Source organism: Stegodyphus dumicola, chromosome 3, assembly GCF_044657685.1.
Source record: "Stegodyphus dumicola isolate Sdum_Otavi_A_Nest chromosome 3, ASM4465768v1".
Lineage (NCBI taxonomy): Eukaryota > Metazoa > Arthropoda > Arachnida > Araneae > Eresidae > Stegodyphus > Stegodyphus dumicola.
This window is the reverse complement of record NC_140770.1, coordinates 235,247,075-235,267,487: the sequence shown is the minus strand read 5'-3', so window position 1 is coordinate 235,267,487 and position 20,413 is coordinate 235,247,075. Positions and strand designations below refer to the sequence as shown.

Below are 20,413 nucleotides of genomic sequence, written 5' to 3'. Positions count from 1 at the left end.
CTTTCTGACCCATATTAGAATTTTATGTTTCTTATGAAAATTAAATTTACACCTGGTCATTTTATATAACCTGCAAGGTAAATGATGTCAGTTATCAATGAAAATCTGACTGAACCAATTAGAAAATGCTACCAAAGTTGTGCATTTGTTTGAATGTACAAATACTTTTTGCGTGCCAACAAATCCCCAATTTTTAGTTTCTTATATATTTAAAAGCTAATTCAATATCTTTTCTATATATATTTTTTCCCCTCACTTGTATTTGGCAAATGTTGTTTATTATTCGTTGCCTTTTGGAGAAGTTTTGATAGAATTAGAAGACCAAAACAATAGTTTCTTTCATGAAACTACTGTTGTATGAATAATTTCTACAGTCACTGTACAAAAAATGCTCAACAGCTTTTTTTTTTTTTTTTTTTTTTTTTTGTTAAGCCATATAAATCCATTTATAAATGTGTAGCTAATTTCTAATGGCAAATTTTCAGTATGTATTAATGTTGCTACTAAAAAGTTAGTGAATTATCTTTTTTCTCTTTGAGGAGAGATCATTGAATGCTGGTTTTTGCATTCTAGGTACAATTCATAATTATTGAATGGGCAGGGTATATTACCCTTTTCATGGTTAGGGTATTATAAAAATACAAGTAATTTCCCTTAAAATATATTCTGGGAATCTATTGGCAGATAATTTTATGTGCTGTGCCACATTTAATTGACTTCTTGTTTGTTTACTTCTTTCCCCCCTTTTTTAAAGTTTCCTTTTCTTATTATTTTATTCTCTCTTTTCCTGCTAAAAGTATTTAATTTAATTGACTTCTTGTTTGTTTACTTCTTTCCCCCCTTTTTTAAAGTTTCCTTTTCTTATTATTTTATTCTCTCTTTTCCTGCTAAAAGTATTTAAAATTTATTTTAGAATTGAAACTTAATTTTTTGGCACAATTTAAAAAATGTATCAAATTATTTTTTTTATTTTAAAGATATTAAATAAACCAGTCTGATAAGAACAATAACTGGAGCTTTGGCCCCAGTAGAAGTAACTGCATATTATATTGTTGCCATTCTGCAAAATTAAGTTCTGCCTTATCCGGTAGCCAAGTTTACCATTTTCATTGGTCTTCTTTCAGAGCTATTTATGAAAGATAACAATTCTTGTGTTTTTAAATTGTATTTTCATCTTTTTGCTCATTTAAAATTAACCATTGTAAATTAGCAAACATTATTAAATAATTGTTTTAACTAGTTAAATAATAAAATTTGCTATACAGTGAGAATATATGGTGTTTATTAATGTAATTATAAGTATTTTAAAGTGAAATATCCCAATTATTTCAGATCCATATATAAAATTTAATTAAAAGTTTTTTTAATATAATTTTTGGTCAGAGATATTAAACTATATTTTGTTTAAAATAGCTAGGATATGATGTGTTAGAATAAGTGCTTCTAAATAAGATTTAAATCAAAACTTATGAACATCTTTGGAAATTTATTGCATCCTTGTTCTGTACGATAAATTATTTTTTCTGGAGAGAATATAAAGTTATTTTTTGACATTAAATTACTATTCTGTCAAAATGGCAAAGCTCCGTGGTGGAAATTAATTATTTCTTAACCATCAATAATTCTTTTTTCAAAACTTGACAAATATTTGATGCTTTAGAAGTGATTAAAACTGAATTTGAACAATTTGTTTCTTAACAATTAAAAATCATACATTGTATATGTGTAGTAAATAGAAATACTATGCAGACAGGAGAAAACTATTTGTCTAATCCTTTACTAGCTTCTTGGAAATTTGAGGTGTATTACTGAAACCTTTGATTCCATTCTAGTTTAGAAGCCATTCTAGTTATGATTAATAAAAGTTAGTTGTGCCTAATGCAGTATTATAACACATTTCTTGAGAAATATGTATTTGAATTTTAATACTGTATCTTCTGATTTCTAATTTCTTAAGTAAAGTAATGGATCCGCTTATAATTTTAATTAAAAGAGGGAAATTAATAAAGTAAGCATATTAGTCAACTTCCAAGAAAGGTTAAAAATAAGTACATATATTCATATTGAATTTTACTATTTCAATAATAGTTTTCCTTTGCTTATTTTCTTTTGTAAGAAGTGTCTTTGAATTATTTCATCAGTAATAACACAAATTAATTATTTTCCCAGCATTTGTAGTTTTTTAAATCATGTTTGTATTTTTTGACTCATTATATTTTTTTCATTTAATATATAAATACATATGTTGAGCTTCAGTATTTTGACGTTTTGTGAAATTAGATAGATAAGCAGTTTTAGAATTTAAAAGGTTTTAATGTCTTAAAGTATTTTCTCTGAAATGCTACTTGTAATTATAGTTTTGTTTATTAAGTGTACTTAATTTTTTTACATACTTTTTAATGTTTTTTACATCATTAAGTTTTTGAAACAATTAAGATCTTTTTTACTTTTTAAACTCTAAGAGTTCTAAGTAGTTTCTAATAGCATTTTATTTAACTTTCAGATTTAGGGAAAAATTAGGCATAAAAGTTGTGAAAGCTTTAAAACGCAATAATGCTGGTGTTGCTCATGCAAGTATTGACATGCTGTGTGCTCTTATGCAGGTGGGTACATTATATATTTATCAACTTTTGTTCTTTGTATGAATGATTAATTTAGGATTTAAATGAATATTGCAAAAATAGATTTAAATTAATTTTACTTTAATCTTAGCTATTTCTTAAAACTATAGTATGAGAATTTAAAAATTTGGAATGACTTTTTTTGTGATGTTTAATGTGAATAAATTTGTAAAAAGCTGAACTGTAAGGCCCATATCACATGGCGTTTGTTTCACACGAACAACAATTTCGGACAATTTTTCTGCCTGGTTTACTATTGAAAGAAAGATGCGCGACTTTGTCCTTCCTTTCCAAAAAAATTGCAGGTTGTTCATTTTCAACCAATCAGCTATCAGCTGATAACTGGGAATGTGGCGGCGCGCAATGAACTGGAAGTTGATCTGTCAACGCTATCGTTATCTTCAGGACATATGTTTTTATTTTATTCGGCTTGTAATTCCTTATTAAATGTAGTATTTCATCTCGATGTACTTCATCTTTGATATGATTTAAATCAAATTCCTCGTCATTATAAATATCACAAATACAAATCAAATAGTTTTCTGGTTGCAATTTTCTAATTTCGGCTATGCATAATGTATGCTTTACGCATGCGCGCGTTGAAAGAAATGTTTAATAAAGTAAACAAATAAATATTAAGCTTTTTTTTGTAAATTTTGATATCCTTTAGATCATAATTGCTCATTATTTTATAAATTACGGTTTTGTATTTTTAATTTTATAATTTCTGCATGCCATCTTACCAGATTTAAACTGGTGATCTATAATCCGGAAAAATTGATAATCCGGAATCACCGAAGTCCCGATGAGTCCGGATTAAAGACTTTTGACTGTATATCCTTCTGTGATAAAAGAAAGTATGGAATTAAAGTTAGAAGAAAGATTTCAAATAACGTAAAATATCAGCAAGTTTGCAAAATGATAATGAATGGATGAATTTTCTAGATCCTAAAAATAGAACATCAGTTTAACCCTGTGAGTGATATGGCTTTCTGAATCTGGTCATTAAGACCTGCATATAAACAGCATTTATTAGCTAAATTTGTATAATTGCTTACCTTAGTTTCTGTTTACATAAACTTCATTTGTTAACCACTTCTCTGCTAATAAAATTGCAGAAATCCGCCCAAGCTTTGTCTATTTTTATTACAGAATTGCTCCTTGAGATGAATTATATGTGAAAATACACTCATATGGCAAAGTAAAGTATGAAGAGATAAAAATTACAATTACCCCTGTAATTAACTCTTTTTAATACATTTATTTAGGTAGCAATAAATATCTTATAGCTTTACATTTACTATATATCTGTAAATTTTAGCTACAACTTATTATTTCATCTTGATATAGTCTATTTTAAAACAAGGAATGGCACGGGAAGGATATTTTTTTATGTTTATTTTAAAACAAGCTACAAGCAAAATTTAAAATATGGAAATTACAATAATATACTGTATTTGATGGCATATAAGACACATCCTTATTTAGAAGGCCACATACCACAATAACTTAAAATGTGGTTTCTTTTAGTTCTCACGTTTCATAAAAGCCAAATAAACAATCATTGAATGCAATTACCAAACATATTTTTATTAAGGAAAATTAACAAATGGCAAGCTATTTTGAACATGATATGTAAATTTCAATAATGAATAAATGAATGAACGGTAGGTGGTGGACCGAAATACCTTGCTGCTGCTCTGTTTCCATGCACTTTGGCATAGTTTAACATTCCTAGTTTATACTGAATTGTATAGCTTAATCTCTCGTTTCCTGTAGTCATATTTTCCTGGGTATTTTATTAAAACAAATAGATTTAAGCACCGATACCGACACGTTTATACAGAGTAGCACCGATACCGACACGTGTGTCGGCTCAGTCAAAGAAAGTCTGTGTAAAGAAGGAAAGGCTCCATAGACGTAATGTGACCGTCGAACCTGTTCGAACTTCGACATCAGCTTCGAGCTTTGGCGACAGATATTTCACGTATGCGCAAAATAATTATGGCAGATGTAGAAAAAGTTATGTGTGTCTAGACCTTTATCCGGGCTAAAAATAACATTCAGTATTGAAAGTTAACCTGTGTCCTACACGTATAAGACACAAGTAATTTTTTTGAGACCAAATTTAGGAAAAAAAGTGCATCTTATATGCCGTCAAATACGGTAACTCAAAGGTTATTTTATATGCCTATAATAATAAGGTTTAGTTTATTTAATTATGGCAAAGCACACTAGGGCTATCTGTCTAAGGGGAGGGATGCCTTCGTGGGGGACTTTCTAAGGGAAACTGGCTTGTATACACGTTACACATGGGGAAAACCACGAAAACGCCCATGCAGCCAGCCCTTTCGCGGGATTCGAACCTCGGACTGAACTACCAGTGCTCAGCGACTTTACCGCTCGGCCGCTGGTGGGCCTCCTATAATAATAAGATTATAAAAGTTTAATAATTTTTAATAAAACTTTACCAAGTGAAACTTTTAGCAAATGCTATGCAAAGTATCTATAAGAAAACGGATTGTACTGTAGGAATTCAGTAGCAAGAAGGGGGGAAAGGAACTTTAAACTTGTTTTTACAGAAATAAATAATAAGGAATGGTAAAAAAATTATAACTTTGGAAATGAGATGCCCGTAGCAGGCACAAACAGGAAAATCACACTGTGCACTGTGCAATCCCATATGATATACAGGTAAAACTGTTAAATGGTTAAGATGATATTTAGATCATCAAAAAGAAGTAAAACACAATATTTGGGATTGTAATCAAATTATACCAAGTGATAAGAAATTTCATGACCTTCGATCATGCCACTCTTGGGGGGAATTAATCTCCTTTAACTGAACATTTTTGGTAGAGGACAAAGAAGCTTACAAAAAACTTTAATATGGATTTTGTTATTTTATACAAAAGGTTAGAAATAACAGAAGTGTATATGACATATTGGTTTTGAAGAGAAAATATGGAATTCATTAGTAGTTAGTGAATAATATATTTTAAAAAATGGAAAATTTATGGGCAAATTTCTGTCCAAAAGACTTTGTCAATCAAAATCTCTTTCTTAGAATACTGCTATAAAAATTGTATTTAAAAGAAGAAAAATACATTTGAGAGAGGCTTGGAAAGTAACAGAAGAATCAAGTTCAGAAGATTTTTATGAAGAACAATATGAAAAAGAAAAAGAATGCATCTGAAAAAACCTAGAAATAGAATTTAACAAGGTAAATAATGTTTGAAATATGCTGAGACACATAAAAATAATGACAGTTTATATTTTTTAACAAGAGGGATGATTGAAGCTCTGTTAACAAAAGGCTAATTTCTTGGGCTCTAACGGGTACATAATAGCCTACAAACTAAATTTTTATTATGAATAGAATGGATGGTGAGAATATGTAAACTAAAGCAGATTCTTTTATTAAAGATTATTTTAAATAATTTTACAGCATTTAGCTTCAAATTATCTTGCTACATTTCCTTCATTAAAGCCAAAGAGCAAGTTATTTTTCCTTTCATTTGCTCTTTTTTTTTTTTTTTTTTTTTTTTTTTTGCTTATTTTGAAGTTTAGTTCATTTGTTAATTATGTGCAATTATTTTTATTTTTAATGTTATTTCATTCTTATTGGAAAAATTTTAAAAAAAAATTCTGTATACAAACCAAATTGGTTTTCAGATATTGCACACCCCTTTAATTTTTTATTACTTAATAATAGACAAAAGCCTTCATTTTATGAGTGTCTAGCAACAAGAAGTTTAGTTGTAGTTGTGTTTGCTAAGTAATATTTAATGAAATTTAATTTTTTTAAAAAAATCATGTCATAATAAGGTATAACTTCAAAAAAATGGCATTTTGGGGGGCAAAAATTTGTAAAATAATACTGTAATGTCAGTAAATTTTTATGGAATGATTTCTCATATTATTCCTGAAAGTTTTAAGCAGTTTTCTCTGTATTAAAGATTTTATGGGCTTATACAGTTTAGCTGTTTGTGTTGCTGCATTTTGAGATCATAACATTGTCATATGTAAAATTTTGTCTATCACATACAGTAAAGCTATAGATTAATATATATTGATAGAAAGACAATGATCTTTATGATGAAAATCTGAAGGTATTATTTATAATTTTAAACTGAAACAACAGACATTTTATTTTTTTAAAAAACTCATTAATTTAATATTATTTGTACCATTCTACTGTAAAATTTTCTTTTTCATAATAAACTATATTTTCTAAATTAATTTAAATTGATAAGCTCATATTTTTTAAAATATATTTTCAGCCCATGCATGATGATTATGATTTAAGACAGGAGCAACTAAACAAAAGTTCTTTGTTATCTACCAAAAAATTTTTAGAAAGCCTGTTGGAAATGTTTGTGGAACATATAGTAAGATTTTTGTTGTTTTAATCTTACTGAATTTTGTTTTATAATATAGCATGTATCAATGTAATTGGTCAATTACATAATTATTCTATAAAATATCATAAAATAATTAATTACAGTTCTAATTTTATACCAGTGTTCAACTTCAGTAAGCAGACACAATTTCAGTGCATAATAAAATAAAAATTTTTAAAGTTGTTTAGTAAATGTTGATTTAAAAATAATATATTCTACATTCATTCAGATTCCATCAGTTTCCGGGTTTTTGGAAAAGCAAACATATAATCCTGAGTAATATAAGAAATAGCTTAATATAAAATTTCCACTTATGGAGCAATATCGTTTTGAACTGTTATATTCCTTCTGCTGGTAATAAAAAGCCATTTCAATTGCTCTTGTAAAATTCACATCAGATGTATTTAATTAAAAATAGCTGTAGATAGTTCATCTTGATTGGGCTTTTGAATGCAGGAACTTGTTCCTTTAAGCTGATTTTATGCAGGCTATTTGTCAAATGGTTACTTCTATGATGATATCAGACAGTTTTATTGCTTCCATACAATAATGAAGTAAAAAACTTAAGAATTTCAATATCATTGCCTGTTGTATCCTATTGCCACATTTACATATAAAATTTTAAGCCACCTTCACTGCAGGAAACATTTCTAAATTCTGAATGTGCATGATAATCATTGCAAACTCTACATTCACAGACTAAAAGAATAAATAATATTCATAACAACAAGGCTTACATTCAAGAGATTCCATTCAGTAAGGTTTTGCAGCATTCTAACATAATTTAAGCACGTTTAAAGTTTGAAATAAAATGTTCTGATTCAATGCATCAAACATGATACAGTGGGCCTATGGAAGGAAAATTATGTGTATTATGATGTGTTTGGAGAACAGAAGTTAAATGAAACTTGTTTTAACCCAAATGACTGTAAGCAAATATATAGGATGATCATGGTATTAAGCATTCCTGTTGCTAATATGTATCAGGTTTAGAAATTTCATACTTAATACTAATTGGATTTAACTGATTTCAACCTGTCTTTTTTCTCATATTAATTATTAGTGTACCAATAATAAGTGGAATTTTGAGTAGTAACTACTTGAAGTATATTCATTGTATGTTGTGTGTAATTTAATTTTAATTTCAGAAATTTTCAACATTTTTTAATGTATTTGAAGTAAAAGGTTCCATATCAAGTGTTTCATAGTTTGTTAATCCTCAGTATATTTAGATGGCAATTGAACTTAACAGTGTGGGATCCCTTCCGTACATGCAGAATTCTTAATTAAAAGGAAAGTCAGGAGAATAAGGAAAAATATAAGCATTTTTTAAGAAGTCGGAAAACTAAAAGTTTTTTTTTTTTTTTTTTTTTTTTTTTTTTTCCCATAAAGATTAAAGAAACGTATGCATAACACTCTTCTGAAGTAATAATTTTTTTATTTTAAATGGCAACCCATAAATAAAAATTACCCTTTTTAAAGAGCAATCAGGTAAAAATTTATTATAATCTTTGCTTGTCTTGTAGAAAGTATTACCCACCTCACATTTAATACAATTTTAAAAAAAACCATAGCTCTCTTCTCCAGCTATTAATGAACTGTCATTTATCTCCTTGGATGTGTATTTCCAATACATATTTCTTTCATTCACTAAAAAATAATGATTAAGATCAATTAAATTTTTATATTATATTTAATTATTCATTGTATTGTGTAGTAAGTACATAAAGTTATTCCATTAATGTAGCTTGATTTGGTAATTGATTCATCATGCTAGTCAAGTAGGGTATTTGGTTTGGTCAAGGATGATCAAGGAAATTAAAAGTTGAGTGTTGGTGGGAATCCTGAATTTTATTTGTAACTAAAAAGTGCATTTATCATTAACTTTGGTTTTTGAACTGGTCAAAAATTAATGTATTGCAGAGCTTGTAGTATCATTATACATAATAAACTTAATAGTGTTCAGAAATTGCAGTATCCATATGCATAGGTTTAATATTGATTTAAAGATTTAAAAAAATCAGTTATATTTTCACTCTATTGAATATCCAAGATAATAATATGAATTTTAAATCTGGAAAATATGAAGTTACATTATGTGTGTTTGCTTGGAACTGGTTTAGCAATTCCTAAAAATGCTAAAAAATTAAACTACTAGTCATTCAGGATATCAGTGCATATGTCATAGCCAGTGTTCAACAGTATTGACAGGAACAATATGAGATGTATAACATATTATGACATCAGACCACAGAAATGAAAGGGGAAGGACATGTGTCTCCAAGAGTGGTACTGCATTGTTATCATATTAGTTGAAAAATGACATATTTAAAAAGTAGGATATTCTACAGAAAAGTAAGCTTTATAAAGTACCTCATCCACACTTTATTTTTTTTTTGGGGGGGGGGGGGGTACAAAAAAGTGCCTTTTTTTTTTTTTTTTTTTAATGTGATTCTGTTTAACTGTTTTATTTGAAATGATTTTGTTTTTTATTTGCCATGATTTTTGGCAGTGTTTGGTTAATTTAACAATATTTTAATGTAACAAATGAAAAATATCATTTAACGAATTTATAAGCAGTATGTTTTTATTTGTTGTACTTGGAAGTTTACAGAATTTTAAGTAACAGTGTAATTACTTTTTTTGCATTAAACCCTATTTGAAAAGTGCAAAAATCTTTTAGCAGACTTTATAATTTATTTAAATTATGTTTTTAAAGTTATGATAATCAGAATTTAATTTCATCTTGTTTTCTTTCAGGATAAAGGAACTGGTGCTTTAGTTGTATCTTCCATGTTAGACTTCCTTACATTTGCATTGTGTGCTCCATATAGTGAAACAACTGATGGTTCTCATTTTGATACTTTACTTGCAATGGTTGCTGATTATGGGCGCCAGCTTTTTCGTCTTTTTCAGGTATAATTAATATATAGTATTTGTTATTTATCATTAAGGGAAAAATGATATTTTTAATATATTCTTGTTAAGTCTATTTTGTATATTATGTAATCTTTTTTAAAATTAAAATCATATTGAAAATCTAATATGTTTTGAATGCTATATTCTAGCATAATATTTTGTTTTATAAACCTTTGCTATTGGATATATTTATAATATTATTACGTTAATTTTTTTCTTACATACGTTTGTACGGGGTTCGTGTGGATTTGGAGTGAATAATGACAACAGCACTTGATGAAGTAACAAAACACACTTTATTGGCCAGTATTATTCAAGACAGCTCAAATAACATGTTTATAGTCATCAAAGATCTACTATAAACTCGCTGGAACAATCAGCAACACAGCCTTCAGGTTATCAGGCTACAATGGTGGAGAAAGCTTCACTACAAAGCACCAGAGTACAGCTCCCGATTCTTCTCAATCGTTCTCGGAACTCTACGTACTCTTGAGACTCTCCACGCTACAACTCGGGATGCATTCGTCGATACACTAGAGTATAGCTCCCGATTCCTCGGTTCAGTTGTTCCCGAAGCTCCACACACTCTCTTGACGATGCACTAACCGCGATACACTAAGAGATTCTTTCGGTGCACCTTGATGACCGATTTAGTACTCATCGACTGTCTATCAACTCGATGGACTCTCACTAAGTAACTAATTTTCTGCGTACCAGCAGGGTTTATATAGCTTTTGGCTTGTGTTCGAGAACATTCTGGCCTAAACCAGTAAGAATTCGTTCCAGAAGGTTATCCATTTGTCTATGGCATATTGCCAATTTTGACGCCAAATGTCACCAAATGGGCAATTTCTTGCCAAATGTGGCAACATTGCCTTCCCTTGCCATTTTATGGCAATCCTAAACCTGCTTTGCGGGAAGCTATCTTACCACACCTGGACATTTCGTAACACTATTCTAAATTTGAAATTAAATTGACTGTATATTGAACATATTATTAAATAAATAGTGTGATCTCAAATGATTTCTAAGAGGCTGTTCAGGGTAAAATTATCTTAAATTTATATTTTGTCTTTGAGCTAAAAAATTTATATTTTGGCTTTGAGAGCATAAAGATTATACATCTGACCATTGCTTGTAAACAGTCCTTATGGGCACAAACTCAGACTTAAAACTATTTCCTTAGAGTTAGGTGCATAAGAATTAATCAAATCAGCATACCATAGCAGCAACATTGTAAATTCATTGTTCTCCTAATTCAGAATTCTGTATATTGGATAACTGTAAATTCAAAGGAATTTAAAAACTATATAAGCGAGTTTTCCTTATTTTTTATAAATAAATTTTGCTAGTATGATCTTTTATTAATTTTAATAGAATATTGTTGGCAGCTTTTAATATGTTTTAAACCTTTTGCGTTAAGATTTCATTTGATCTACTAAATCGCTACATTTGGAGAGTGCTGAAAATTCTTGTGTGTGTGTGGCCTTGAAAGATCTCCAAATCTAATATCAAAACTAGCAACAATACATATTTCTGTTTATTTTCTGCTGCTTTAATGCTTTTTCTGAAACAGGGAAATTGATTCTGATTTTTCATGAAAGGGAAATGTAAAATAAAATTTTTACCTTATAACAGCCTCGAAAGTCTTTTTTTTAATTTAGTACTTCCCACTTTCTATTGTAAAAATGCTGTAATGCAAGTAATAAATTTTTGTGAAGTGTGTCATTCAAAATTAAGAACTACTGTGTAATTTTTATGTAAGGCTGGTGATGCATGTACTTTTATAATGTCAAAACTGAAAGTGAAATCTTTTATCCAATTTTAATCTGTATTCTTCTAGTGATTGCTTGATTCTTTTTACGTATAAATATGCAGCCTAGTTTTTTCATCACCATTCATCAATTAAGTGTGTATTTGTAATTACTAAATTTCAGGAAAGCTAATATGTGCTTAGTTTCATAATGTTATGCCAAAAATATAGAAGTATAACAACCTACCTTCACTATCTCTTCCATGTAACATTCCAGCTCCATGTTTCATTTTCCATTCATTTTTATTAAATGCAATACAACCACATCTTTGTCACTCATCAAAAATGACCGACAAAATTCTCAAGCACCCATTTTATTCTTCGAAATAATCACCATTGGCTTCAATTACATGTTCCCAACAAGACACGAACCTATAAATGCCCATTTTGAAAATCTTTTTTCTTGAATCCAAAAATTGTGATACAACTTTGTGATATCATCATGTTTCTGGAACTGCTGTCCACACACGGCAAAAACAGGTAATAGTCCGATGGGATGGTGTTCAGGGAATAGAGTGGCTGAGGCTGAACTTCCTAACCCATCGTTTTGATCACCTTTGTGGTCGCTTTTGCTCAGGTCTGGCATTTTTATGGAGAAGAACTCTTTATCTGATGACCAGTGCTAGCTGCTTCTGGTGCATTGCAGCTGAAACTGTTCATAGTTGTGATGAGTAGACCTTGACTATTCTGTTTTTTCTGCTTTCTAGACATACACAGTGGACTATACCAGCACTGATCCACCAAACACACAGCATTACCTTCTTTTGGTGAATGCCCGGTTTAGTGGTCAGTGAGACCGAACCAAAAGTTGACCAATGAAGGCTATCATACATAATCAATTTTTCATCACATGTCAAGATTTAGTTCAGAAATAAACATTTTTATTGTGTTACAGCAACGACAAGCAGATGTTCAACCGTTGGAGCTTGTTTTCCTTGGATGGGACATGAGAAACACACTTGCTTAGTTTCCATGTCATCCCAAAGTTATGAAGATGTGATCGAATGGTTTTATCAGATACTCCAAACCTCTGTGCAAGCCTGGCAGGTTTGATGAGGGTTCTGCTTGATTTTCTCCTCCAGCTGGACTTTGTTGAAGGGGGGGATGGATGACTAACATGAGGCTTGTCTTCAAGGCTGTCGTCTCCGGAAGAAAATTAGCTGAGCTACTTTGAGCAGTCCATTCACTTTCTGATGTCTCTCAAAATGAGGAGCATATTCTTATAGCAGCTTCTGCAGCTTTGTTTCATAATTTTTACTCATAAAGCAAAATAGGCCTCAAGATCTTTTTCAATGTTTTTTTGAAAATTTTGTTTCCTACAAAACTGACAGCGAAATGTGCAATACACTGAATTACTTAGTAATGATTACATTCTGTGATTACAATGTAAACATACAACATCATCAGAATCAATTTGACCACACTAACTTGCCAAAAGTAACTGTTCACAAAAACCACACAAACTTTCTTGGTTATCTAGTATACAAAGGATATATCAGTTTCATATTCCTTAACAGGGGTACATAAAGTGTAAAGTAGAAAAACCTCTGCTGTAAAAGCTTAATCAGCATTTTATATAATGTACTGAAAGTTTTATTTAAGTTATAAATGAAAAAATAATGCTTTTTGATGGCTATATCTTACAATTTTGAAGTCAGTGGAGGAATTAATTTAGATATATAGATTTAAATATTGTTTTAAGATATATAAATTTTATACGTAATGCTTAGAAGAACTTATTACTTAAGAATGCTTAGAATTATATATAACTTTTTTGCCATGGCATGTATTTAAATGTATTATGAATAAATTTTATCTCTATGTGAATATTTTTATCTTTAACAGCACACATCTTTGGCAATAGTTAAAGGTGCAGGTCTCCTTATGAAAGCTATCATAGAGGTAGGTTCTTTGATACTTATAATTTTACAAAATTTTAAATAAAATGAATATTTCCAACTTTTATGATGAGATAGACTTATAACTTAATTTGCTACGTATATGTATAGAAACAACTATTTTAAATGCTTAAATTAATCTAAAACTTTAAATTTAAGTACTGTAAGTATCAATACAGTTCTTTGGATAATGTGCTGAACTAATTTCAAATTCAGCAGAAGTCTGATAATTCCGAACTCGTGGGATTTAATCCTTTCCGTACAGGTGTGTTGTACACACCGCAGTAGCATTCAGTTCATCTATGGCAGGTGTGACGTCTGCATTTCAGAGGTTTAGCCCTTGGTTAGACTGCTGTGACATATATGTGACAATCACATGGACTGAAATGTAGATATTTTTAATTCAAACAGAGGTGCTCTATGTTCTTGGTACTGAGATAAATGGGAATTATGATGCCTGAACTTTGACCTTGGACTATTTCATTTGATTCTGAAAGGTAGATAGTAAGATTCAGTAATATAAACAGGTATACTGAGTCAACACATTTGCATTTTTTTATGTTTCTTTTGAGTGGCTTTTTAAGGGAAGCATATCTCGCGTAAGTTCAGTTTTTATTTAGTTCCCTCTTTTTGTAAGTAGCATAGGGTGTTCTTTCTTTTGTGTGAATGTTAGTTTTTTTTTTTTTTTTTGTTCACTAAGATGTCAAACTAAAAGCGATATTTATGATGCCATTTTCCTTTCAAGAAAGGCATTTTTCATTCCTAATTGTTAATAAAAACAAAGAGAAAATGAGAAGAAGATGCATTATTTGAATATATCACACAGAAAACAAATTTTAAATTTCATTGTAAATAGGTATATATATGTGTGGATGTGCCTGTGTAGGTCTGTTGCTTTACATTAAATATTTTAATTGTTGTTTAACAAATGCTGAATGTTTTATTTAAAATTCCTCTTTGATTGTCATTACAGCTGCAAAATTTATGCATATTTAATTCCATAAATCACCAAGCATTTGCATTTTCTTAAGTATATTAAAAAATTGAGTAAATTTGAAGAAAAATATATTTTTGCCGAATTTTTTGGCAAAGTTAACCTTAGTGATCAAGCACCTGCCATCCTGTCGAGATATCATGGAAGCTGAATGCTCCATTTCATAGCAAGAAGCTAGATCAGGCTGCAGTCCAGAAAGGGTGAAGTGATGCTACATTATCAGATAAAAATTGTAATCAGTTGTAGAGATGTGGATGAGGTCTTGAAAACCTATGTGAAGCTATTTAGTGATGGTGTAGGCCCAAATTTTTTGCTATGGATGACAATGCTTGTTTGCATCGAGCATATCTCTTTTCAAAAATACTTGGAATAGTGTCAAAATACTTGGAATCTGAAGTCATGGGTGGGCTAACTTACTCATCAGATGTGAATCCGTGTATGTTGGGAATGCTTTTAGGCAGCTGAATTGCAGTGCACCGAATGGTCTTTTCACATATTCCAGGATATGAAAAGTGCATTGTCAAAAGAGTGGCTTGCAGTTCCGCAGTACCTGGTCAACAGTTTTGTAAATTCTATGAAATCAAGATGTGAGATTTTCATTTTTGTCACATGTAAATTATACACCATATTAGAAATAGGAAGTCATTTTAAACTTCCATAAATATGATTTTAATGTTATATTTTCAACTGACAAACATGATAATTTATGTTAAATAGCACTTTTGTGCAAATTGATTGTATTAATTTTTTAATAAGTAGCAGTAAGTTTTATGTCTGCTGATATTTTTTTAAATGTATTATGAATATGTATTCTGTTGATATTTTAAAAATTATTTTGATGAGTAGCACATTAAGATAAAAGTCAATATTTTATTTTAACTATTTTATAGATTTCTATGATTACTACAAATATTTTATATTTTTTTCATCTCTGAAAAGTTAGAAAAACTTTTCTAAAGACTAGGCTTTTGCATACATTTTTATGAGATGCAAATAATTTATTGATTGCAGAAAAAGAACAAAGAGGTTATCTGTTGAATTTTAGAAATATATCTGAGCATTTAAAAATTCCCAAACTAATTTATCTGTTTTTAAAAATTCCTATGGATATGTTTAAGATTTCTGGTTCTTATAAAAATATTTCACTAAAAAGATGTTAAAAAAAGGAAAATATCTGTTAATCAAAATCTTCATTATCTAAATTTTAAAAGCTTTATGAGCAGTTTAGTTATAATATTCAATTAGTTACCATAAACTTTCTTTTAGAATTGGATATGTAATAGATCTGTTATTTTTTTTTTTTTTTTTATTGAAAAAGATGTGTAAGTTATTGATTTTGTATTTAGGAAGGGGATGTTGAAATATCGGCAAAGATGCAAGAACTGTCATTAGCAGAAGGAGCATTACCTCGTCATTTGCATATAGCAATGTTTACAAATAGCACTGACACTCGTCTGTTAACTATGCAACAACTATCTCGTCATTTAGTTGGTTTATGGATTACTGGGCATCCAACTGCAATGGGCCTGCTTAAGCGAATATTGGTGAGTAGAAATGCAATGGAAAGATATTTTCATATAGGGAAAAATTCAGTGTATAAAGAAAAATTTGCGCACAAAAATATTTATAAATGTGTGAAGTTATTGTTTTGCCAGTATAATTGAATCACATGTTCAGAGAATAATTATGAAATGTTATTGTGTTTTCAGAATTTGTAATAACACAGAATTAAAGCAACTTCCATTTTACGTTACTTCAATTTTTTTTTCTTGCATGAAAAACAGATAATTGTTTTACAGTGAAAATTAATTTTTATGTAAATCAATCATTATATATTCCTTTCTTACATAATGTGTGAATAACAAGCTTAGCACACTACATTTAGACTTAAAATGCTGAAATTGCTGTTACAGTTAAATGCTATCACATTGCTTTTCTTCTCCTCCCCCCCCCTTGTATGTGCTGTTTTATTTGCAGTGATTGAATATATTAAAATATTTAAGCATGTGTAATGATATTTTTATTACTTTTAGCCAACTGGACTGCTTGCCCATCTTGATTCAACTGAAAAAGTACCTCAAAAATCTGTTGATTATATAAACATTCGAGATAATTTGCAGATTGCTGTGGTAAGTTTCTTTCAGATTCACAGTGGAAAATTAGATCAAATAAATATTGAAAAATACTGAAATTATTTTATACTAACTTCTAAGATTTCCACTATATCCCGACTTCCCAAAGAAAATGATTTTTCATAAATGTTTATTGAATTTCTGAAAACTTGGCTAAAATAATATTTGTGTTGGACTGTTATCTGGCATTTGTGTGTGAGATGAATGGCAGATACATTAATGGACCTGCTGAGAACAGATGTGAATTGTACCATTAAAAAAATATTTTATCATGCATCACGGGTTTCTGCAAGACTGTTTCCCAAGATCTTTAACTGATGAACATGAAAAAAAGAGGAGATTTGTCACGAACTAACAGAATTATGGAATAAATCGTTCTGATTTTTCTGAATTCTATAACAGTTGCAAAGCATGCTTTGCAAGGCATCTCAGATTGAGACTCACTGACTTTTTGGCTATGAGAATCTGCTGACTATAGATGGATATGAGATTTTGCTGACATTTCAGGGCTAACATACTGTCGCCCAGGGTGTACCGTGAAACTTCTACAGATTCCTAGCAGGCTCAATTCCACTCACAATATGAGTGGAACGAGAACTTGCAATCACCAAGGTTCAGCACTTTGGTCAAGACCAAGAGACTTCATCACTAGAAAGGTCACCTAAATAAAAATAACAGTATATTTCAAACCAAAGCACTACTTGAAAAAGCTTTCACCTGCACTATAAACAACAACCTGAATTATGTAATAATATTTACAAATATCCTCTACATTATATGCAATACATTATTCATGTTATACATCACAGGTATAAACATACAAAGGCTTCTAAGAAATAAAAAATTCAAACTGCACTGGACGAAAGCTCATTCAGAGCAAATAGGAAATTAATTTGGCGATTTACCAAGAAAGTGTCCAATAATGTGGAAGTTTTCCAATATCAACTTGCAGCACCTGAATCACACCTTAAAAGCAGATAATCAGTTGGCATTACAGCAGAGGTAGAATGTGTGTGATAACACTGAAAATGGTAGGCATGTATATAAATTCCTTTGTAAGAGGCCATAACCCTTTTCCATTTTGTTATAATAGGCACACAATCTCATAAACTGATTTTTGCATCTCAGGGTCTTCTTGAGCATTACATTACTTCTTGCCTCTTGACAGCAATGCATAATAAACATCATCCTTGTCTTAACATCGATGGAGCAGGAGTTAATTGCAACTACTTAATTATATGCAGCTATGCCTGTAAATCAAGTTCCTGTGTTATGTCCTCATTCTCAAACTTATTAGTAAATATGTACTGTATACCTCTCAAACTCCTGTAATCTCTTTCTCTATCTCAGTTGAGGCTCCTTTATTGTTGTTTCTAAATGGAGGGGGATGATGGGTCTATACTTGTTTAACTGTGTTAGCCACCAGTTGTCCCCATCTTTCATCACCTGTCGTGCTATAAAGCTGGCCAGCCAGTATAGTGGTTAATGACACTGATGGGCCTGGGTCTGAATCTCGGGGAAGGCATGGATGTTTGTAAATGTGTAGCTCCTGTGTGGCAAGAGAGTACTCGAAATACATAGCAACAGGGTTTCCATGCTACAGGGAAAACCGTAAAAATGTAGTGGAATTCAAAAATTGACTAAAAAAGTTATGGGAAAAATCAGGGAATTTAAACATTTTAGTCAAAATCTAGAAAAGTCAGGGGAATTTCATACGGTGATCCCAGAAAAAGCAAGTTTTGCACCAACGTTAGAAGCGATCACCTTCTTGTCAAATTATGTATCACATGAGCATCATTTGGGTAGCTGGCATAGAGCCAATTTTTGCAGCTCCAGTCAGATTGTCTTTTAGAAAGGCAAAGCAAGTTTCTAACTACTTTGGTTTCCAGTAATCTCGAGAATTTAGGGACGCACATGTGCAGTACGCGTTGAAAATAAGAAAATATCTTCTCATTCTCATATAAAACTAAATCAGTTTATTCCTATATAGTATATGGTATCATGGAGGTTAGAATATCCTTCATGTATTCTGTTCTAACCTACATGTACGGTACACACAGGATTTGGTGATATTATGATAAGCTGTAAATGGGTCATTTTGGCCCATTTGGTGTTGGCGACAGTTTTCAAAATCGTGCGAAAGCCGTAGCTTATACCAGGATTTTACTGTCAAATCTTTTAAACCACCTTTTTTTTCTTTTCAGTAAAAGCCTTATTTGTCATTTTGAAGTAAAATAAAAAAATAGTAATAGGTCATCTAGGCTAACTATTTAATATTATATAATATTTGCCAAAATATCGTTGATTATTGTAATTCAACTTAAAATTTATTTTAATGTAATTCATATCATTTAATGTTGTTTCTTTCCTTTAAATTTATTTATTTATTAGTAAATAATTGTTTCAAATTTCAGAAAATTTTCTTTGGCATAATCTTGAAACTAATTCTGGCAGTATGATGACATACCATCACGAAATTTAATGCACGCATTTTTTGCGTATGTATGCTACTAAATAAATATAAAATACCTGAATTTATTTTAAAATATCATTAAATAAATTTCTTCCTTTCGTTTATCTGCAAAGTGTCTGCAAAAAAAGCCATTTTTTAATACAGATTGGGCAGAATCTGATCTCAACCTTCAGTGGAAAAAACAACTTCTATTATAGTTATAATAGTAATGCTTTGGGGATTTTATAATATATATATATACATACATACATATATATGTGTGCAGTATTTTCGATGTGCAGTTAGGTAGATGGATGTTTAGTAGCTTTAGATAGTCAAGTGGAAAGATGGAAAGATGCTGCTGACACAAATGAATTTGAAGAATTCGTAGTCTTTAATTTCATGCATATTGAACCATCTTAGTAGACATTTATCCAATCATAACGAAATATGATAATTTCTATGTACATTGTTTTTTTAAAAAGTATGACGTAGGTGTTTTAGCAAGGAAAAGCTGCGTGATGTTGGCAAAGCAGAGGTTAGGGAAAGGAATAATGTAGTTGTTTTGCAAAGAGTATTTATGCTAAGTAGATGCAGAAAGTACTTGAAACTGTGATTGTTAATTTTAGGTTGTTATGTAACATAGAAAGATCTTGAATTTAGGGGAACAGATGATGGAACAGAGGAATTTAGGGGGAGAGCTTAAAATCTAGAATCGTTAATTTTGAGGTCGCTAATTATTTCATAAAGCAGCCACCTTATTTTACTATATCTTACATATATATAAGTCATGTGTAATTGGCAAATTTTTGTGTTTTCAAGTGGTACCATAATTAATTTACCTTTTAGCACAGCTAGTGTGCACTACGCAGATAGACTGTAATCTTCTTAAAACACATCTGAAAAACCTGAAAAAGTCTAAGAATTTCATTCTCCTGTCTGAATGCTAACCATACAGCAAGCTGAAAGTCTTCTTGAGAGGTTCTTGAGAGATACTCAGACCTTCCCTTGAGATGTTCTTACTGAAAATTGGAGCAGAACTGCATAGTTAGTGCAGCAGGACTTTACAGCCTTTGATGAAATTCTGGTATCCCTTCCACTTCTATCTGTACCTGAGCTGCTATGAGATGCTGCTCAGACAAAATAGTGGTTAGTAACACTGACTGCCATACCAAAGGGCT

At 30.4% G+C, this 20,413-nt stretch overlaps 1 protein-coding gene across 2 annotated transcripts in view; it reads left to right on the top strand.

Annotated features, from left to right (window-relative positions):
- The window catches only part of Rme-8 (receptor mediated endocytosis 8), a 196,094-nt gene that overhangs the window by 63,609 nt on the left and 112,072 nt on the right, over positions 1-20,413 (top strand). For both annotated transcript variants that reach the window (XM_085813925.1, XM_085813926.1), the window contains exons 14-19: positions 2,504-2,603; positions 6,905-7,012; positions 9,785-9,940; positions 13,602-13,658; positions 15,995-16,192; positions 16,682-16,777. In XM_085813925.1, the coding sequence (XP_085670051.1) occupies positions 2,504-2,603; positions 6,905-7,012; positions 9,785-9,940; positions 13,602-13,658; positions 15,995-16,192; positions 16,682-16,777 (715 nt within the window). The remainder of the gene's footprint in view (positions 1-2,503; positions 2,604-6,904; positions 7,013-9,784; positions 9,941-13,601; positions 13,659-15,994; positions 16,193-16,681; positions 16,778-20,413) is intronic.